General features: G+C 42.6%; 1 protein-coding gene across 2 annotated transcripts in view; it reads right to left on the bottom strand.

Moving 5' to 3' along the window:
- MTMR7 (myotubularin related protein 7) overlaps positions 1-23,276 on the bottom strand; it is a 94,724-nt gene that overhangs the window by 50,212 nt on the left and 21,236 nt on the right. The window contains exons 2-3 of one of the 2 annotated variants that reach the window (XM_004277176.3): positions 6,874-6,996; positions 5,501-5,663 (exon numbers count right to left, since the gene is read on the bottom strand). In XM_004277176.3, coding sequence (XP_004277224.1) covers positions 5,501-5,663; positions 6,874-6,996 — 286 coding nt within the window. Of the gene's footprint in view, positions 1-5,500; positions 5,664-6,873; positions 6,999-23,276 lie in introns of those variants that run through there. The other variant, XM_033400643.2, reaches the window with a different exon arrangement.

Raw genomic sequence — 23,276 nt, forward strand, 5'->3', positions numbered from 1 at the left:
CATACTGAGATTTCAACGAAGAAAATGAACACATACAGGTACATGTACACGCACACACACACTCACACACACAGCACAGACACTTCCAGTAAAAACGGTTTCTTGTCATCTTAGCAAATTGAACAGACAGCATATTAAATTGACATCCTGTTCTGGGAACGGTCGGCTCAACACTGACATATGTTTTCCATCTCTAAGTACCATTTTCATGACTCAGGCTTCTGATATCATAATGTTAACCACAAATGCAATTTGTTTAAGATGCCAAGAGAATCTCTTGAGAAAGCCTCAGTTCCTTCAGTGAAAGAAGAGCTAAGGAAGATGGGGTAATAATGGAAGTTAAATTCCATTTGCCAAATGCCTACAAATAGGTTTAAAGGTAGAAGAAGAAAACCATTCTATGACTGCAGATAGTTTTCTATGTATGGGCTCATTCTTGCTGTCATTGGGAAGAGGTGAGGAAACTGCACATAAATTAATGCAAGAATAACTTGTCACCGACATTAAGAAGATCACTCTTGAACTGGGAGACATCAGAATGGGTTGCCACTGAAATAATGAAATTCTCTCTTTCAGTTAATTTTTTTGGGGGAGGCTTCGCGGGTCTCTCACCGTTGTGGCCTCTCCCGTTGCGGAGCAAAGGCTCCGGACGCGCAGGCTCAGCGGCCATGGCTCACGGGCCCAGCTGCTCTGCGGCATGTGGGATCCTCCCGGACCAGGGCACGAACCCGTGTCCCCTGCATCGGCAGGCGGACTCTCAACCACTGCGCCACCAGGGAAGCCCTCTCTTTCAGTTATTTTTAAGGAAAAGGGTGATCAACCATACCTTTGGCCCAATTTACCTAAAATTCTACATGCGGGCAGAGAAACACATTTTTGTCAGTCAAAGCTCAGTCTTGTTAATGTGGGCAAGCTTCTTACCCAGAGGCCAGCTCAGGAGAAGCCCTCAGCTAAAAACTGTCTACTCTGAGAAATTAAAAAATAGCATTAACAAAGTTGTAAATTTTACTGAATATTTCCCATTCATAATGTTTTGTTCCCCTCATCTCCATCTCTTGCAAAATACACAGCCGAATGTTTAGCAATCAACATTATTAAGGTAAGTTAAGTAAGGTAGGTAAATTAAAACCAACAACAACCAAAGTAGGGCTTTGAGAAATCTCCGGTCCTTACAGAATCTGAACTGAGAGAAAATACTTATGTGCTTTGGGAAGGCCAAATCCCTGATTTTCCACCCACTCTTAAAACAAACACGTTAAATACTCCACTGGCTTTTCACATCGCAAAGTCTAGGCCATCACATCCAACATAAAATGCCTTTTGCTGCTCGTGGCCTGGCACCTTCAACAGGGGATGCATTGAAGGCTTCGCCCCTTGCGGCCTCATGACTAGGAGGGCACAAGAGCTCCTCCAACAAGAAGCAAACCCTCAGCATGCCTTTGGACGGGGGTGGGGGGAGTAAACTGAATGTGCACCTCTAATTAAAAAAATTTTCAGAAAAGCTTATGTGGAAATCATTCTAGCACTTCCTTTATTTACCTACCTAAATCATGTAACTGCTAAACAAGGGCAGACTTCTATTTAGAAAGAAAAATGGCCATTTCTCAAATACTACATTAAACTAAGAATGAGTAGCATTTTGTCTATGGTTCTAAGAAGGCCAAGTCAGTGTTTCAGGACTAAGTAGAGGCGCATGAGCTCCACCCAAGCACAGAGACACACAGATGGGACCGACCTTATCTTATTTTAGCATGATTGTTCAGCGCACGCCTTAACACAGGGCAGCATGTATGGCTGCAATCGATTCGATACCTACTGCTCTCATCAACTCCTTCCCGCTCAGATAATCCCACTTTCTACTCCTGGAGAAGATATGGGCCATCAAGTGGAAACTCCTTCAACCTGGAAGCACCAAGCCTACAAATGGCCTTGTCTCGGCATTTAACCTCTGCTCCTTCCTCCCATAAGAAAGGAAAGCGTGTTCATTCCACCAAATAAGAGAGCCTTCAGGCAGAACAAAGCAGTTAGGAATACAGAAAAGAAAACATGGGGGCATTCTCTCTTATTATTGACTAACTGGGAAAAACCAAAGGTAATTTATACTAAAATCAAAAGTACTTTAAAAATAGAGGGCTTCCCTGGTGGTGCAGTGGTTGAGAGTCCGCCTGCCGATGCAGGGGACACGGGTTCGTGCCCCGGTCCGGGAAGATCCCACATGTTGCAGAGCGGCTGGGCCCGTGAGCCATGGCCGCTGAGCCTGCGCGTCCAGAGCCTGTGCTCTGCAACGGGAGAGGCCACAAAGGTGAGAGGCCCACGAACCACAAAAAAAAAAAAAAAAATCTAAAGGAAACTTGTAACAACCAATGTAAAACCTGAATAATCCAATTACATTATTGACTGTTATGCAAATTTTTTTAAAAATCGAAAGGAAACACAAACATGAATTAGCATCAGCAGAATGTGAAGGATGAGGAAGGAAAGGGAAAAGTCACCAGCAGTCACTGGAAGAACACAGAGGTTTTAGAACCCAAAGTAAACCCTAACCCTTAACTTTAGAAAGTTAAATTGCTCTACACGCCCTAATGAATTCAGGCAACTGAAAATAAACGTCGTTGAAAAACCATTTAAAGAGGGGTGAGAAGATAACACAGCTATTAATTGGATTTTGCATATTAAAAAAAAATGAGAACTTTCTTGTCTATTTTGAACAGACAAGTGATCGAATTAAACATCAGGACTGTGGAAGCTAACACGTAGTAAAAAAGGGCTACGGGACCCGGAGATTAGTATCATCAATAAAAAGGAAATTGTTACTGTAAAAATTGCTTGAGTGGCACTGACTTAGATAAGAACAGTAGAAAGTTAAATTAGGCAAATTATATCAATCCTGAGATTTTTAAAAATCACAGTAAACATGCTGAAGAATGAGGGACTAAGATGGGCTGAAAAAATACAGCAATTTCATAAAAAGTGGGAAAATAAACAAAAGAGATGGCTTAAATATGAAAGGGCCCAAGAACACTACAGAGGGAAAGATAATTGATACAAAAAAATAACCAGCAGGAGGCTAATTAGAGGGAGGAGGAAAGAAAGAACATGGGGAAAATGGAAGCCCTCTGAGAAACAGGGGTCTTCAAATCAGAAAAATGTATAAGCTTATTAGGACATCAGATCTACAGCATTCATTTCTTTTCTCATTTGGGCCACAGCCCTATTTTAACTTATCTCTTTACGAAGAATTAAGGAGCTTACTGGGTTTGGCTATGTTATTTTTTGGCTGGGATCTTTTAGAGTCCATGACCAAATTCTGACCAATCTGAATTCATATGAAAGACAAACCAATAAAATCTAGACAAATTTTTTAGTCATTTGATTTACCCTTCTCCCAGAAATCGTAATTCGGTGAAGACAGAGTCGCAAGAGCTTTGAAGCTATCTCCTTCATAGGCCTTGACTGAAATGGACTCCCAAACATTTCTTCTTTTGTTAAAAAAAAAAAGTGTCCTCTACAGGACCTTAGCTGTGCCCATAAGGGGAGCTGAAAACACATGATTTGTGCTGGTGACCAACCACAATAACCCCAGAGATGGATATTGTGCTGCTGGAATTCAAAGTCATTTCCCCACCAAACACACACACACACACACACACACACACACACACACCTCTTCTGAAATACCTTGAGGAGTGCAAAGGTGTAATTTGTAAAAGGTCCTGGGACGGTCTGAGAAGCCACCACACTCCTGGTGGAAACTCCCTCCACCTTGCCTCACCTCCACCCAGATTCAACACCCTGCTTCCAAGGTGACAGGCTGTAATATGTCCTAATTTTAGCACTGCCTTCAGCACTAAACTGTGAAGCTGCTTGGATTCTATTTCCTCTTCCCATACTCATGAAAGTACTATGTTTTACATAAACTGGTATTTCTAATTCCAATGTTTCACAATGCTGGTGGCTTTTTAAAAAATCTTCTAAGGTAATGGCTTTAATTCAATTAATGACTATAATTTCTTTCTTTGGTCTCTGGCTACAGCTAATACTGAACTCCCAAAACTTCATCTTTAAGAAAAAGTGTATATTTTTAAAAGCAGGGGAACACAGTGATTTTCCTCCCTGGGGACCCTCGCAATGTGAATCTGGGCACTCACTGTCATCTGGGGCCAGAGCCCTCACCGCCACTGTGATCTACTCTTCCAGTGCCTCAGCCCTTTCCCAGTTCTCTGGGCTATTCCTAAATCCCATTAATCCGGTCAGAGCACATTTATCATCCAGTACATCCATTAATCAGTGACACAGAAACTGCTGGCGCGCAATTCCCCTCGCATTCTCTGCTACATGCAACCTCACGTACATCTTCCCAGAACTTCTGTTCCAATTATAGTGCGCCCTCCAAAAAGTTCAACTGCTTTTCTGGCTAACTCGGCAGTTCTTTTCAACACACTGAGATGAAAAAGCCTCAACGGGCTGACTTGAAAGGGGAGCAAAGTCAAGTTCATAATGATCAGATTCTGATGTTCCCATCACGTAACTTTAGCTCTCAGCTCTCAACAGACAATACAGTTGTATCATAAGAATCTGAGGACCCAACCAAATGCTTTGAAGAGTTTACAATCAAACTTCTTGTCCTGAATCAAAAAGCATTTAGTAAAGTAACTATAAGCACATGTCCTATCTCCCTTATTAATGACTTCTGGGTAAACACTACCATGGATGTTACTGTTATACAAATGATCTCCTTTCACTGTATACTTCCAAGACACTGAACAAAGGAACCCTACAGTTCACACAAGCCACGTACACAAGAAACACCTGTGTAGATTTTCATACATTTACAGCATAGTAAGCTATAAATTTCTTAGACTTAAAGCATAATAAGCTAGAGTTCTAAAGACCCTAAGTTGAGGGATATATAACCAGAGAGTAACTGATAGCATATATTTTTCAAATCAGCCATTCTTCCCACAACACTTAAGGAGGTTTTGTTTAGGAGAATCAACATATACATACCCCGAACATTCACTGATGCTAACAAAGGTCTAGTTATGCCAACCTTGGGAAATACATATCACTATCAAAAAGCAACAGAAACCAAACCTTAAAAGCCCCCCAATAGGGAAAACTGCCCTAGAGCTGTTGGATATCAATGTTTTCCACACAAAACCATTTGTGGGTTTTGTCTTAGGGCCCAGTGAAGGTGGCTTGACTACCACAGTATCAGAAGGGCATACTTTGGGATGATTTCACCCCGAAAGTGAAGCACAACTAAAACCCCCTCCAAGATAAAAACTATGAATAATGAAAGAAGCTCATACAGTAAGTAACTCAGACAGAGGCGCCCCCTCAAAAGACAAGGAACTCTATCAGATTTCTTGGCCTCCTCTGAAGGCTGGGATAATTCCTAAAGTACTGTACTTATGAAGCGTTATCCATATTTCTTCAACACAATCTGTGAATGTCTTAAGAGTGGGTCCAAGCTGAATGCCGAGCCGCTCTGCCCTACCTGGCCTTGCAAGGCGGATGAGAGAGATGTAAACGTCATGGCAGTCCCTTTCCTGAGGGATGATGAGCTGTAAGAGCTGAAAGTTCTTGCAGCGAATGAGCAGAGGGCACCCAGTAGCCGTTGTCGCCTGTTTCTCGATGGTGGAAATCTGACTGTGAAGAATCTACCACCAAAAGTTAATATGGGTAAACTAAGCACAAATAACAGACACATAGGACAAAAAGTAACACAGATCTCTGAGCCACACACATAGACAGGAAACACTCCCTGACCTTCAGCTGGCTTGCACTCAGATGACGAGAATCTACGTGTCTGGGGTAAGAGCCCACTGTCTGAATTTATCATTTTATTTTTCAGTGCCAAGCTTTCTGATATCCAAGCTAATTATATGAAGCAAACTATTCGGCATACAATTCTGCACAGGTCCAGGTAAGGGAACATTTGGGCCGTCAAATGTTGCAATGCACTGAGTAGCTAAAATTAAATAAGGTCATGAGAAGTTAGTAAAGTAAACCTTGCAATCAACAAAAGTTAGAGACAGCTCCGCTGGGAGGTACCACCACGCTCCTCAATTCCACATGGAATGCTCTCAAGTTCAACAGCAACGTGAGATTGTTGTTTTCAAAGCTCTTGGTGGTCAGGCAGGCTGCAGAAGAGATTTACTTGAAAGGAAATCATGCTGAAGTGCTCTGGCGTTTCAGGAGGGTCTCTCTCTGCTCAGCCCTCAGTGGCAACACTTCATTCTTTAAATTCCTCTCCACTAAGCAGTGCCTGCCACCTTCTGCTGAAAAGATAAAGTCTACAGACTACAGAAAAGGCAAAATCTACAACTCAGGGACTCTGGTTCTGGTCATGATGTCATGGTTGGGTGGCTATATAAAATAAGAACTATCTAATGGTCTCATTATTATGTAGCAGAAATACCTGATGATGGGACTGTTCCCTAGACTTTTTTTTCTTTTTTAAGTTATGAGAAAACTGCAGACAACATAATAAGATGACTAAATGGCCTGCATTACAGGATGCTACAAATAAAGTGGATTGCACATAAAGCACTGTGGAAATGCTGTATCTGGTACACTAACATTATTGAATCTCTACTTGACAGCTGTGACACGAAGCACTTATAGCTCTGGCTATTTCTATGTCTCTGATGATGTTCAAATAATTGGTGCTTAAAATGAGTAAACAGATCAAGTGGATGTGCCCTTTTACAGAAAAAAGGCAAAACCCACATTCCAAGAAGAGTCCTCTGAACACCCAAACGCCAAATCCCACCCTCCTCACCCTGAGGACAAACAAAAATGAGGGGGTCAAAACTTGTTACTTAAAACAATGGGAAACACATAAAGCCAACAATAAGGAATGCATACCCATGTTTCTTTCCTTGTGTCAGGTGCATTTTCCACAAATATGACATGAGTAGCCGTCAAATACAAAGTACCAAGGGCCGCCTTTTTAGAAGATATTCGATCTACCAAGCGGACATTTTCAACCTAGAGAAATTAATGTGACAGGGTTAGAGGAGAGCAAAAAAGCTATTCACAAAAAGCAATCAGTAAGTAATCTCGAGCTTAATCCAAATATGATTTTGAAAATTCTCCCAATAATAAAAACCAAAACTTTCCCTCTTAATTAGATCTCACAATGATTCTGTACATCAAAAGATAAAAATTCACCAATTCCTTAAATAGAACCTTAAATGTACCACAAAAGAGTTATAGACCCTATTTTTTTTTTTAAGATCTTTACTGGAGTATAACTGCTTTACAATGTTGTGTTAGTCTGTGCTGTATAACAAAGTGAATCAGCTATACGTATACATATATCCCCATATCCCCTCCCTCTTGCATCTCCCTCCCACCCTCCCTATCCCACCCCTCTAGGTGGTCACAAAGCACCGAGCTGATCTCCCTGTGCTATGCGGCTGCTTCCTACTAGCTATCTATTCTACATTTGGTAGTGTATGTATGTCCATGCCACTCTCTCACTTTGTCCCAGCTTACCCTTCCCCCTCCCCATGTATAGATCCTATTCTTTAAGAATACCCTTTCTGTGTTTTAAATAGGTCAACATTTTTACTTCACTGTAATTATGTAATTTTAAGGCAGGAAGCATACACATGAAAGTTGAGTTTACACATTAACTATATGTGAATAGCATTCTATTAAAAAAATAATGTATTTTCCTATGTGTTTCTCAGTTGTAGAAATGGCCCCAAGGTTATCTGCTTCCATATAAACTAGTAGGAAATACAAATATACATACAGGAGCAAAAAGTATCAGAAGAATGTTCTGCAATGCTTAGCAAGAAAATCTACCAAATTAAGATGCTAATATTTATAATAAAATCTTTCTAATAAATAGAACGCTCACCCCTGAGCTAAAATTCAAACTGCTACAGGAGACTTCTGAAACAACTTTTATCAAGCATACATCTCTGAAATGTAGAGTAATTTCAAGAACATGTGCATCGGGGTCATTTCAATATGAAATGTAAAGGAAATGACAAGACAGTTTCTACAAACGAAAAAGGCAGCAACGACGACTTCAATAAGGCAGAGCCACCCCAAACACTCGATGAACATTCTAGTAAGGATGGCAGTGCTTAGCAATGCTACTTACTTACTACTGCCAAGGATCAACCATCTACAAAAAGATACACTACCAAATGTAAGGTAGATAGCTCAGTTTCCTCTGAGCCCTTAGAACCAAACTAGCCTTCTGGGAATAGTACTTGAGCATCTTGTCCCACTTCTTCCCAATTTCCAGGGATCTAATGAGGCAAATAAAGAATCAGGTATTTACTATAATTGGGGGGCATACAATTTATGCGGGGGGTGGTTGCATCATTCCTGAGGCCTTGTGAATGTCTATGTCTATCAAGAATGGTCATTCAACAGCAGTGTTCTTAACCTACCAGCTTATGGTTTTAAAAAATACTTCTTTTGGGGGCTTCCCTGGTGGCGCAGAGGTTGAGAGTCCGCCTGCCGATGCAGGGGACACGGGTTCGTGCCCCGGTCTGGGAGGATCCCACATGCCGCGGAGCGGCTGGGCCCGTGAGCCATGGCCGCTGGGCCTGAGCGTCCGGAACCTGTGCTCCGCAACGGTAGAGGCCGCAACAGTGAGAGGCCCGTGTACCGCAGAAAAAAAAAAAAAAAAACTTCTTTTGTTACTACAGTGCTCCACATTCTTTCACATGGTTATTTATCAGTCTGTCTCTTTCGTAAATGGTCCTCACATCATTGGTTTACTTTCATACCAGGTGGTCATCATTTCTTATACATTCATGAAAACTTTATATAGTAAGGATAGTAGCCTATGGCTTAATTGTTATTTGTATGTTTTATAACTGCCTCTTTACCAAACTCTTTTACTAGTTCTAATAATTTTTTCACCAAAGTCTCTTGGATGTTCCGAGTAGACAGGAATATTTTCCATAATAATTTCTCTCTTCCTTTCCAATATTTATACCTTCATTCCCCTTGTTTAATGGCATTAACTAGAACCTTCAGAATAACAGTAAATAACAGTGGTAACAACACTCTTGTGTTGCTTTTCATTGGTTTGATAACAGTTTTATTGAGACAGAATTCAGACACCATACAATTCACCCATTAAGAGTATACGACTCAACGCTTTTTAGTATATTCACAGCACTGTGTAGATCATCATTGTGCAACCACTACTACCGTCAATGTTAAAGCATTTTCATCACCCGAGGAGGAAACCCTGTTCCCAGTAGCAGTCAGCCCTCTTTCCCCACTAACCACCTCAGCACTAGGCAACCATCAATCGACTTTCTGTCTCTATGGGTTTGCCTACTCCAGACACTTCATATGAACTGAATCGTACAGTCTGTTGTACTCTGTGACTGGTTTATTTCACTTAGCATCATGTTTTCAATCCGTGTTTCAATCAAAGTTCGTCCATTTGTAGAATGTGTCAGTACTTCATTTATTTTTACTGTCAAAAATATTCCATTATATGGATATACCACATTTTAATTTATCTATTTGTCAGCTGATGGACATTAGGGTTGTTTCTACCTTTTGGTTATTATTACTATTATTTTTTAAAATTATTTATTTATTTTTGGCTGTGTTGGGTCTTCGTTTCTGTGCGAGGGCTTTCTCTAGTTGCGGCGAGCGAGGGCTACTCTTCGTTGTGGTGTGCGGGTCTCTCACTATCGCGGCCTCTCTTGTTGCGGAGCACAGGCTCTGGACGCGTAGGCTCAGTATTTGTGGCTCACGGAACTAGCTGCTCCGCGGCATGTGGGATCTTCCCAGACCAGGGCTCGAACCCGTGTCCCCTGCATTGGCAGGCAGATTCTCAACCACTGCGCCACCAGGGAAGGCCTGGTTATTATTAATAATGCTGCTATGAACATTCTTATACAAGTTTTTTCTCATACAAGTTTTTATGAGGACATATGTTAGGTGTATATATACCTAGGAATGGAATTGTGCCGGTTCATATGTAACTCTTTGTTTAACCTTTTGAGGAACTCCCAGACTATTTTCCAAATCCAAAGTGGTTGTATCATTTTACATTCCCACCACCAATCTATAAGGGTTCTAATTTCTCCATGTCTTTGCAAACCCTTGTTAAATAATTTCTTTTTTTTGATCATAGCCATCCTAGTAGGTATGAGATAGTATCTTGTGACTTTTAGTTGCATTTCCCTAATGGTTAATGATGCTAACATCTTTTCATGTGCACATCTGTTTTTAATGGGAACACTTCCTATATTTTTACCCTTGAGTTTGATGTTGATTTTTTTAAAAATCACATAGTGGAAGTGACCTACTCCTATAAGAGTTTTGATTTTTGAAAATGAGGAATGAACATCATGCCTTTTAAATAAATATTTGGATGAATATTTACTTTTTTATTTTAGTCCTGTGCTATTAATAATAGTAATAGATTTCTTAATCCTTAAAGAAGTCTTGGATCTTGGTATATGACCAACTTGGAATCGGTGTGTTAGTGTTTCAATACTCCTTATATTTTATCTGCTATAATTGTTTTATTCTTGTTTTCCCTTTTGGTTTTTTTGCATCTATGCTTTTAAGAAATCATTACAGTTAAAATTACATAAATTAATTAGGAAGCTTTTAACATACAAATTACTTAGTATTTGAAAGAAATATGGGTACTTCTTTATACAGAAACAAGACTTTAATAATTCATTCAATTTTTTGTGCAATTATAGATCTGTTCAATGTTTCTATTTTTTACTAAATCTCATTTTGATATCTATTTTCTTTTCAAATTATCTTATTGCCGATTTTCAAATTCTTTACAATCTTTTAATTCTTGTCTGTGGGTAAATCCCTCTCTCCTTACCCCTTCTCTCATTCCCAATATTGTGAACTATGTTCTTATTTCTTTGTGATTAGGTATGCATATGTTTTTCTTCTAAGTAACAGGTCTTGGATTTATCAAGTTAATTTTTCTCTTTTCCAATCGTTACTTTCTGCTTGTGTTTGTTAATAAATGTTTTAACATGCTTTCCTTGAGTATATCGTGTGGTTTTTGTTTCTTTGTTCACTTTAATTTTTTTTATAATTTTTTTTTTCTTTTTGGCTGTGCCATGAGGCATGTAGGATCTTAGTTCCCCGACCAGGGATCGAATCTGCATCCCCTGCCACGGAAGCATGGAGTCTTAACCACTGGACCACCAGGGAAATCCCTCTTTGCTCAGTTTTAAATTCTTGGCTTTAATAGCTCATCAATTTTCATTCTTTTTGATTAATAACAAGCTTTAAGTCCAATCATTTTCCTCCAGCTAAATCTTTGGCTGCATCTTATGAGTTTTGTTTGCAATATTATCATTCTTATTACTTTCTAGGTAGTTTATAACTGCAGTTTTTATTTCTTCTTTTTTTTTGCGGTACGCGGGCCTCTCACCGTTGCGGCCTCTCCCGTTGCGGAGCACAGGCTCCGGACGCGCAGGCTCAGCGGCCATGGCTCACGGGCCCAGACGCTCCGCGGCATGTGGGATCCTCCCGGACCGGAGCACGAGCCCGTGTCCCCTGCATCGGCAGGCGGACTCTCAACCACTGCGCCACCAGGGAAGCCCTTTATTTCTTCTTTGACCCAAGAGTTCTTAAAGAGAAAATTTTTCAATTCCCACGGGATTGGATTATGGTATTTAAGTTTTTGTCATTATTCTATTCTGAAGTGACTATGAGAAAGATATCATGGAAGAGACTGTGGGAGGAGAAAAGCAAGGGGATATATTATTTTTAGGACATTTCTATGGGGAAAAACTCATTTGCATGCTGAAATGTGCCTAGCTAAATTAACCAGAGGTCCAGGATTGATATACCAATTAAAAATATCTAAAAACAGAATGTAAATAATTCTCTCTGCACTTAGAACCAATGAAATAAAACTTTATTAGGGTAACCACATTGAACATAAGATAATATTTTGAAGCCAAAGTATTTAGTATGAATTATTCTCCCTATAGAAGTGAAGAAAGCTATACCACTTAGATTATTTTTAGAAAACCTCAGTGGAACAGAAGAAGGTTTGCAGATGGTGGTAGGTTAAAACACTTAATGAGATTTTTCCATGTCTTTTTGTTAACTTTGGATGCTGCCGCAGGAAAATTACATTTCAAGATTTGGCAATCGTTCTCACAGGTCTCACAGCTGTCAAAAGTAAGGCTGAAGGGGAGGGAGGGAAAAAAAAATGAGGGAAACACCAACAGCATGATTTCCCAGTGATGTAATAAAAGAAATGAGTAATAAAAATTAAAATCCCGTAATCTGAGAATTTCTGTGAAGATGGGAGCACTAAAATTGGGACCACCACGTGGTTTACACTAAGACAGCCAGAACATTCTTGACTGTGATGCTAGAGTCAGTCAATTCTAGAAAAAATGAAATAAATCTCAAGAGTTTGGGCGCCATCATGAAGCCCCATTGGTTCAATAACTCTGCCTCACTGTCGAGCTGACTTAATTCTACCTCATCTACACATGTAATAAACTATATGGTAATAAGGCTTCTTTCATACTTGGAGAGATAATGACTCTTAGGAAACCACCAGCTTCTTTTTTTTAATATATAAATTAATTTTATTTATTTATTTTTGGCTGTGTTGGGTCTTCGTTGCTGCGCACAAGCTTTCTCTAGCTGTGGTGAGTGGGGCTACTCTTCGTTGCAGTGTGTGGGCTTCTCATTGCGGTGGCTTCTCTTGTTGTGGAGCACGGGCTCTAGGCTCACGGGCTTCTGTAGTTGTGGCACGTGGGTTCAGTAGTTGTGGTGCACGGGCTTAGTTGCTCCACAGCATGGGGGATCTTCCTGGACCAGGGCTTGAACCCGTGTCCCCTGCAGTGGCAGGTGGATTCTTAACCAGTGCGCCACCAGGGAAGCCCAGGAAACCACCAGCTTCTTAAGACAAACTTATTGCAATTCATTTGCATGTTCCTGGGAACACCACGCTTAAGACACACTTGGCATTCGTGCTCTGCAAATGGCAATTCATCTATGCAAAAGATATTACACTATTATCATTAACTCTTGAGTGTACATTTTTCACTTTCTGACATTTCCAAAAATGGAATGTATCTTATGATTAATGTGGTAAGAAGCTACTGTGGCATTTAACTGGCAGCACTTTTTCTTTCTCTGTGGTAAATAAAATCTCAGTGCATTTTACAATCACTGATGTCTTAGGTTTGCTGAAATGCAGTTATTAGTCACTGGCATATAAATTATATTTGAAATCATGGGACTGAAAGAGGTTACCTCGGGAGAGCATGCAAAGTGACAAGAGGAAAGACCTGAGGGCATCCAACACTTAAAGCTCTGAAGGAAGAGGAGGAATCAGAAAAGCAAACTTGGAGGAATGGCCAGTTAGGAGGAAAATCAGGAGAGCGTGCTGTCAGGGGAGAGGGTGCAGAGGGAGTGGTTTAAAAGGAGAATGTTTATGCCGATTGCTGCTGAGAAATCAAGTAAGGCAAGAACCGTAAAATGCCCATTGGACTCAGCATCACGGAAGATGCAGAAGGGGTCGTGGGAGCCCTGGGATCAGAAGCCATAACACAACGGCTGGAGGAGTGAACTCATCAGAGCTGAGAAAGTGGAGATTCTACTCTTCGCGGAAGTGAGGGCAGAAGCCAGAGCTGGGAACCTGACCACTCAAACTCCATCCCGGAGTAGCAAAAGACCAAAGCATGCAAAGAGCTTTCCAGAAGCAATAGGCAGGTCAAGACAAAGCAGCCTATGAGGGTTGCCAACCAGGGGGCGTCTCACACTGTGATGCACACAGGAAATAAAGTAACTCCCATTCGGAGGAAACTGTGAGAAATATGTTTTAAAGATTAGAAAAAGGAGATGAGGATCACTGGACAAGGATTTGTTTATCCTGCTTGTACTGAAGTCTCCCCAGTCCTACAAAGCTTCTCCTCCAGCTTTTAAAACTGGTCTTTTTAAAAATTAAGAAACATGCTTATTTATGCAATGTTTAAAAATTCAGAAATACAGAAGAGGGAAAGAAACTCACCCTAGGCCCATAATTGAAACACAAGCACTGGGACTTCCCTGGGCGCAGTGGTTAAGAATCCACTTGCCAATGCAGGGGACACGGGTTCAATCCCTAGTCCAGGAAGATCCCACGTGCTGCGGAACAACTAAGCTCGTGGGCCACAACTACTGAGCCCACGTGCCACAGCACCTGAAGCCCACGCGCCTAGAGCCCATGCTCTGCAACAAGAGAAGCCACTGCAATGAGAAGCCCACTCACCACAACGAAGACCCAACTCAGCCAAAAACAAATAAATATTTTTAAAAACCACAAGCACTGTGAATCTTTTGGTGTATTTTAGAAAATATTTATACCTTATTTTAAGCATTTTTTGATTACGTGGCAAAGTGCCAGGGGAAAGAAACCCAAGGATGGGGAGGAAAAATCTAATCTCTGCCGTTGCTTTACTGAACCTTTCCTTTGCCCCAAATCTTCAGGAGAGTAGGTTGTATACTGTACTGCCTTGATGGGTTGGACAAGGGCTGTGTAATTAAGTAAGAGGCGGGTTTTAATACAACACAGCTGAGTCATGGACCAGAGGTGCCTAAATGGATGGTGAAACAATGTATAACCTGAACTAATTCAGTGGGAGCAGATTATGCTAGAGGAGACTGTGAAAGTGCAAACATCCAAGGGAACCGGCAGAGATTCTGGGAAGAGCTTTGGAATTCTGAAGGGAATAGAATGGAGGTGTTCAAAATAACTACCAACATGGCATGGGTCAGGCCAATCCCAGCCGTCAGTTCGCTCGTGTAAAAATTACCAAAATAATAATAATAAAAACAACAATTAAACATTTTTGGAGAACTTACTCTCTGCCATGCACTGTGCTCTCACTGCATACCTGACCTCAGTTAATCCCCACAATAACCCCATGACTTAGGTCCTCACATAATCTTCATTTCACTGTTACGTTTAGAGACCTGACAAATCTTCCCAGGTCACACGAGCAGTACATGGGAAGGCTCAGCTTGGAGCTAAGGTCTATCCAGCTCCAAAGGCCAAGCTCACAGGTCACCGAGGCTGTGGACCCTGGTGAATGCCTATGAGGTCATTCTAGTTCTGTTACCCAAAATTAATATGTTTAGGATAACCAGTTAACAATTATTTTAAGCAACTTTATACATGAAATTAGTATTTGAAAACAGAATGCTGGGACTTCCCTGGTGGCGCAGTGGTTAAGAATCCGCCTGCCAATGCAGGGGACACGGATTCGAGACCTGGTCCGGGAAGATCCCACATGCCGCGGAGCAACTAAGCCCGTGCGCCACAACTACTGAGCCTGCGCTCTAGAGCCCGTGACCCACAACTACTGTGCCCACACACCTAGAGCCCGTGCTCCACAACAAGAGAAGCCGCCGCAATGAGAAGCACACGCACCGCAAGGAAGAGTAGCCCCTGCTAGGCGCAACTAGAGAAAGCCCACGCACAGCAACGATAGACCCAACGCAGCCAAAAATTAATTAATTAATTAATTTTAAAAAAACAGAATGATTTAAGAGAAAATTATATTGTAAAACTATATTCACAAACCACTATGAGAACATTCTTCTTTGAGATAAACCCAAAGACAAAAGGCCTGGGAATGGGCTAGGGGAACCCAAATGTTGGCACGAGGACATGTTCAGGATTCTCAGAACCAAAAGAAAGAACAGTAAACATCCAATTCCACTCAACAAAATGCCTTTGTGTAGCACGGTGTTAGGTTCTGGGAAGAAGAACAAAAGGCTGAATAGGATGGAGTCTTTGTCTCATCCTGAAGAATCTTACAGACTCAATGGAGAAGGCTGTGCCCCAGTTTAATAGCCTTTTCATTCCCATCCCTGCTCTGCTGAGGTTAGATTGAGAGGAAAAAAAGCTTTCATCAGCTTTTCTAAGCCGAGGCTGAAAAGCCTCAGTGAAAACATGGGGCCCCTCCACGGCACTGCCAGGCCTGAAACAGGACACAAGTATGGCTGCATCCTTCCCCCATCCATCACAGGGAGACACAGCCTCTCCGCAGCCATTCTCCATTGCACCACCTTCTAATTTCAATCTAAAGAGAACAGAAGTCTTTACTTTCTACCCTGCAGGTTGAATACTGGACTACTGAACATTTTGGGGTTCTAGAATCATCTCTATCTGGAAAAGAAAAGCTGCTCTGTAGGACAGGGAGTCCAAAGTGCAGTGTAGGGTTACCTTTTAATGAAAGAAAGGAAGATGAACGGCACTGCCCACCAGTTTTGCTTGGGCTGAAGGTGAGTCCTCTAACCCGTATAAAGCAGGCTGAGGGTCACGGCCAGTCAGCCAGGGGAAGAGATCCAGAGGCTGCGGAACAGGGAGAAATCAAAATGTCTGCAGCGGCCAAAACCGAAGACAAGTTTATGTTCTAATCTAAGAAAAGCAACTAGATAAATAGTTTGTCGTGCTAAATTTGGTATCATGACATTTTCTAAGTCCAGCAACATGAAAAGTAAAATATTTGTCTGCAAGTCAGGAGGCCTCGACTCTGGTTCTGGTTCCGGTTCTGGTTTTGAAAGGGAACCGTTGGGTGCAGGCAGCTGAGCGACTCCGTCTGGGTTCTGACTCCTGTAAAGGACCTACAGGTATTTAATGCCTTCCCACACTTGCACAGGTTAACTCAGAGGTGCTTCAGAGAGACGTTAGAAAACCCAGAAAACAGCAGTTGTGAAAATACACACGATAATGACTCAATATTAAATCTCAAGAAATTTAGCCCCTCGGTAACGTCGTTGGCCAACAGAGCTCTCGCGATTTCCCAAGGAAAGGAAGCACCAGCCTCAGCCACAGCAGATGCCACAACACTCTCTGAAAGTGGCCCAGGGGCTGCACTGCAGCCCAGTGTTCGGGGCCCAACGGAGAGAAGCCCCCGCGGGCAGAGCCCGGCCTCAGGTATCCACCGTCTTGGGTGCAGAGGCTGTGCTGGCTTCAAGCAGTGCCCACTACCTGCTCACGAACTAACGAACTGCTGAGAATCACAATCAGGCCAATCCAGGACTTTTGTAGAAAAGCTGAAGGTAAAGAAGGAAGCACCATTGAGGAGGATTCCTCTCAACTTCTCCCTTGAGCAGAAAGGATGAAAGAAGGGTAATAATAACAACACTACTCACATTAGTACTAGTATTAGTATTAGTAGTACACTACTCACATTCTCCCTTGAGCAACTGCTGAGTGTCAGGTATCGTACTAAGTGTTGTCCGCACACTATTTCTAACCCTGGCTGAAAACTAGACGTAGTGGTCCCACTGAACAAATGATAAAATACACATGCAGCCTGTAGACCTACTGCCCAAGGCCCCGCAGCTAGAAAGCGGCAGAGCCAGATTTCAGACCAGAAGTGTCTGACGCCCACACCTGTTCCCTAGATGTGTCCCCATACTTTACCCCCTCGGTCCAAGCCTAACACTGTAAATCCTCCATTTTCCCTAAAATTTCAACGACAGAGTTACACGGTTAACACGTAAAAAGTTCTGACTAGGGCTTCTCTGGTGGTGCAGTGGTTGGGAGTCCGCCTGCCGGTGCGGGGGATGCGGGTTCGTGCCCCGGTCCGGGAGGATCCCGCGTGCCGTAGTGCGGCTGGGCCCGTGAGCCATGGCCGCTGAGCCTGCGCGTCCGGAGCCTGTGCTCCGCAACGGGAGAGGCCACAACAGTGAGAGGCCCGCGTACCGCAAAAAAAAAAAAAAAAAAAAGTTCTGACTAAAGCTAAAACACTGATAACTCGGTGTAGAACATTAAGTTAAAATGGCCACGTTAACGCCATCTAGTCACTTCACTGGTCTGGAGGGGTGCATGCCCGCCATGGTACTAAGGAGGCCTGGGGAGCCTAGCTCCCACGTGGTCCCAGGACCAGCTGGCCAGAGTCATGACAGGTGCTCTGGCCTGTTTCACGTCATAAGGTGCCATGACCTTCTGGCAGCAGGAGAACCACGTCAGGAATCAAGGTGCACTTCTCACCAGCCATGCATCAATTTTAGAAATGTTTCATTTATGGTAGATGTCCCTGTGGCACTAAGTAGGATTATTTTTTTAATAAATTTATTTATTTTATTTATTTACTTTTGGCTGCATCAGGTCTTCATTGCTGCAAGCGGTCTTTCTCTTGTTGCGGCGAGCGCGGGCTACTCTTCGTTGCGGTACATGGGCTTCTCATTGCAGTGGCTTCTCTTGTTGTGGAGCACAGGCTCTAGGCGCACGGGCTTTAGTAGTTGTGGCACAAGAGCTCAGTAGCTGTGGCTTGTGGGCTTAGTTGCTCCATGGCATGTGGGATCTTCCCGGACCAGGGATCGAACCCGTGTCCCCTGCATTGGCAGGTGGATTCTTAACCACTGCGCCACAAGGGAAGGCCAAGTAGGATGTTTTAAGTTTGAACCCAGAGCTCCTGGACAAGGAATGATTCCACCTGCGAGTAACTACATGTGTGAGAGAGAAAGAGGAAAGGCGTCCATCTCTGTAGTTATGAATAAACTGTAATTACTGACAAACAAGTTCATAACAGAGACTTCGGAGATTTCATTTTTGCTCTCACTGAATGCTCACCTCGTGTCTGTGATTCCATTTCCCCTGTTACAGTAGTGGTAATGACAGAGTTTGCAAAAAAGATGGGCTACTCAATGATAGTTGCAGAATATTTTGACATAGATGAAGAAAAAGTGAAGCAATAAAACATTCTTCAGACCGCTTGGAATTGTCATAATCTCTTATAATAGGGAAAACAAGCATCTGATTTTTCCAATTTAAAAAGAAGTACTTTCAGGCTTCCCTGGTGGCGCAGTGGTTGGGAGTCTGCCTGCTGATGCAGGGGACACAGGTTCGTGCCCCGGGCCAGGAGGATCCCACATGCCGCGGAGCCTGCGCGTCCGGAGCCTGTGCTCCGCAACGGGAGAGGCCACAACAGTGAGAGGCCCGCGTACCGCAAAAAAAAAAAAATAATAATAAGTACTTTCAATACTGTATTGTATATTTGAAAGTTGCTAAGCGAGTATATCTTAAAAATTCTTATCACAAGAAAAAAATTGTTAACTATATGAAGTGATGAGTGCTAATAACACTGTGGTAATCATTTTGCAATATACACATATATCAAATCATTATACTGCATACCTTAAACCAATACAATGTTCTATGTCAATTATATCTCAATAAAACTGGAAAAATAAAATCACATGGTAGGGACTTCCCCGGCGATCTAGCGGTAAAGACTTCGCCTTCCAATGCAGGGGGTGTGGTTGGATCCCTGGTCAGGGAGCCAAGATCCCACGTGCCTCGCCGCCAAAAAACCAAAACATAAAAGACACAATACTGTAACAAATTCAATACTTTAAAAATGATCCACATCAAAAAAATAAAATAAAATCACATGGTAAAATGTCATATAATAAACTTGTTTGCAAAAAAAATTTTAATTAAAGTAATTAAGAGATACACATTTTTCCTAGTTGCATAAAGTTGCTTGAACTCATAAAAGGGGGTAGTCAGGGACTTCCCTGGTGACGCAGTGGTTAAGAATCCGCCTGCCAATGCAGGGGACATGGGTTCGAGCCCTGGTCCGGGAAGATCCCACATGCCGCGGAGCAACTAAGCCCGTGAGCCACAACTACTGAGCCCTCGCACCAACTACTGAAGCCCGCGAGCCTAGAGCCCATGCTCCGCAATGAGAGAAGCCACCACAATGAGAAGCCCGTGCACCACAATGAAGAGTAGCCCCCCGCCACTGCAACTAGGGAAAGCCCGCGTGCAGCAACGAAGACCCAACGCAGGCAAAAATAAGTAAATAAATAAATATATTTTTTAAAAAAACGGGGGTAGTCAGGAAGCTTCAGGAGTTTTCTAATCCAGCCGTTTGGTAGAAAAATCAGAAACACCAATCCTTCTCCCAAAAGGCAGATTTAATCTGTTTAAAACTATAAAACTAATGAAAGTCTTTTCCCAGGACCATTTTATTCAGAGGTCAGATATTGGAGAAGAAATGAGGGAAAGGCAAAAATCACAAAACACAATCCAAGAAAATATATGGCATGTAACCAGAAGAAATACTTAGGACATCCTGCCCTTCATAAAATTTATAAAATATCTTTGACATAACACAGAGAGAGATGCGGGTAGGATACACACATTCAGACTGCATGAAAATAATCCTATTTTCAAGCTGCCTGAAAAATTAAGTCTTTTAAAAATGTATCCCGCTATGAAGCTGAATTATTCTCTAAAACTAAGTCAATACAGTCAGATATACTACAAAGCAAGGCACCTATTAAAAATCCCTGAGACGGCTGCCACCCATCAGTTTAACCTTTGTTAATGTAATTAATTTATTAATTCATGTTATTAATTTGTTGAGTGTCTATTCTGTGCCAGGGACCCAAACCGGTTACCCAGAGACTCCTAATTAGTAACACTGCCCGCAGATTATGTGACTCCACCTCTGTCAGGACTCTTCCAGGAGCAAGAGACAGAAGTCTCAACTTCATACGGCTGCAGCCAAAAGGGATTTTAATGAAGCATTTAACCATAACGATCAGACTGGCCAGGGGTTCAAAGCCCCCAGCCCCACCCCCACCCCCCGCCACCTCTCAGCAGGGGCCCCTCCCTCTCTGCTGGCTCTCGGCTCTCTGCTCACGATGGCTCCAGAAACCCAGCCTCACCGGATGTGTTCCCCGCAGCCCATGCAGCCTCGCGGCATTTCACTGGGTCCTACGCCTACACTTAAGCCAGTCACAGTGGTCACAGGAATGACCTGATGAGTGGCCCGGTTTGAGCCACACAAAAGCACACAAACTGTGGACAGAGCAGGCGTGGGCCCTCAGTGAGCCCGGGAGAACGCACGGTGAGCTGTCAGAGCCCGGCTCACGGCTACCACGCCCTCTGTTCCCAGCTTGTCATCCTACTTCACGCCTTTGTCACATCACTCGCTGTTCAAAGCCTCAGTGCTCCCAGTACTACTGATCAGGGCCTCCCACAGCCTGGCAGCACCTTACCTTTTCAGCAGGTTCCTTTTTTAATACCCAAAACCATCGCCAACGTCATATAATAGAGGCCACTGATTATTCTCCAAAGACATACTGAGCTACCATAATCTGCACATGCGCAGATAACCCCCATGCTGCTGCTTCCTCCGACAGCATCTACCAGCCTACAGAGCCCGCCTCCTCAATCTTACCCCCTCAAGCACCAACTTCTGTCCGGACAGAGCCAGTATCAGGCAGGTTAACTGAAGTGGGAGGGTTCAGATCTGGAAAGACTAAAACCCAGTTTGAAACAGACTCATAATCCAAGGAGTGTAGACACACCCACGGGTAGCTATTGGTAGAAAAGTTCATTCCGATAACCTTGATCTAATTTTCAAAAGTAAGAGGTAAAAGAATGAATGGGTTTATCCAGAATATTCTGTTATGCTAGTTGCACAAAAGGACAATGAAAATAAAGATTCTGAATTGTATGCATGTTATAAGGATGTTTAGTGTGTCAGCTTTCAAAGTGAAGAATCTATGTATTTCCCCAATTGGCTGGAAAATTTAAGACCTTTCTCCACACAAGAAATAGGTACTTGACACACTTGTTTCTACAGATCTACAAATCTCCAAATAATTCCAATAAATAAGGTTATACTATGAAAAATATAAGTTGTGGGAAATTTGCTTTTAAAAGAAGAAAAAAGTCAGTCAACTTTCCTATATAGAAAAGGATGTTTCTGGGAATCCCCTGGTGGTCCTGTGGTTAGGACTCGGCGCTTTCACTGCCATGGCCAGGTTCGATCCCTGGTTGGGGAACTAAGATCCCACAAGCCACGCGACACGGCCAAAATTAAAAAATTTTTTTGATTTAAAAAAATAAAAACAAAAGGATATTTTTATCCAGCTTAAGCCAAGGTAAAGGAAATCTCTTGATGATTTCAGATAGCCCTGAATGCCTATAAATGGGCACAATGTTGAGTCCCATCTGCCTATACAATTGTTCAAACAGTTGATTTGGGACTTCCCTGGTGGCGCAGTGGTTAAGAATCTGTCTGCCAGTGCAGGAGGACATGGGTTTGAGCCCTGGTCCGGGAAGATCGCACATGCTGCGAAACAACTAAGCCCGTGCACCACAACTACTGAGCCTGCGCTCTACAGCCTGCAAGCCACAACTACTGAACCCATGTGCCACAACTACTGAAGCCCACGCGCCTAGAGCCCACGCACCGCAATGAGGAGCAGCCCCTGCTCGCCACAACTAGAGAAAGCCCGTGCACAGCAACAAAGACCCAATGCAGCCAAGGATAAATAAACAAACAAATAAATAAATAAAACAGTTGATTTGACTGACATTCAACTAAATTTTAAAAATTCCCTGAGGGGGACAATAAAGCTAAAATAGTAAGGGACACAGGCCTATATAGCTACTTAAGAAATGAGATTGCTAGCAATTCCTGGAAAAGACAGAGAAAAGAAAAGGGAGCCCATTGTTGCTCAGGGGAAACTATAAACGTTATGCCAGCAGCCAAGCTCATAAATAAAGTCAGGCACTTGAGAGATCTGCACAGGGCCCATATAATTTATTTTGGTAGGATGACCCTGGATGTGTAGGCTTAAAAGAACATGCGCTGTTGAACAAGAGGACAGTCTCAGGATTTATTTCAACACCACCTCAAAATAACCTCAACCAAAAATACCATTTTCAACAAGCATAAATAAGAGAAAAAGAGGAAGAAAGAGATTAAGAGGAAAATAAATGAAGAACAGATGCTGGGCCCATTGTGACTCAAAGAATAAACCTATGGAACAACCCATTAAAGATAGCTGGCTTCAAAACAATAGTATTTTGAAAACTAGAATAATATTGGGAGAATAAGACCTAGCTAGGAGGCAATATAGAAGGCAAAGGCTTATCTTATGATGATGATTTTCCTCTAAAAATATTTCTAAAATTCTAAAACGCTTCTGAAGTTGACATATTTTTGACAAAGGCACCGCGAGCAAAGGATTAAACCGTCTACTTACATAGCTCTTTGGAAACTATGGGAAACCAGTTTTCCAAGGGCAAATTGTGCCAAATGGAACTCATTGCTGGTCCAAAGAGAGGAGACAGCCTGGGCACAGAGAGAACCGAGTGGTATACCCCCCTGCCCCTCCCACCGTGTCCTGGCAAGTATCGGTGCCAGAGGGCAAAGGGGTACAGCCTGTCCACGCGGGCAAGGCCAGTTTCCAGCCCATTTACACATTCCCATGCCTCACCCTGGGCTCCGAGCCCCCAAGGACAA

The sequence above is a fragment of the Orcinus orca genome, chromosome 21, assembly GCF_937001465.1.
Source record: "Orcinus orca chromosome 21, mOrcOrc1.1, whole genome shotgun sequence".
Taxonomy (NCBI): Eukaryota; Metazoa; Chordata; class Mammalia; order Artiodactyla; family Delphinidae; genus Orcinus; species Orcinus orca.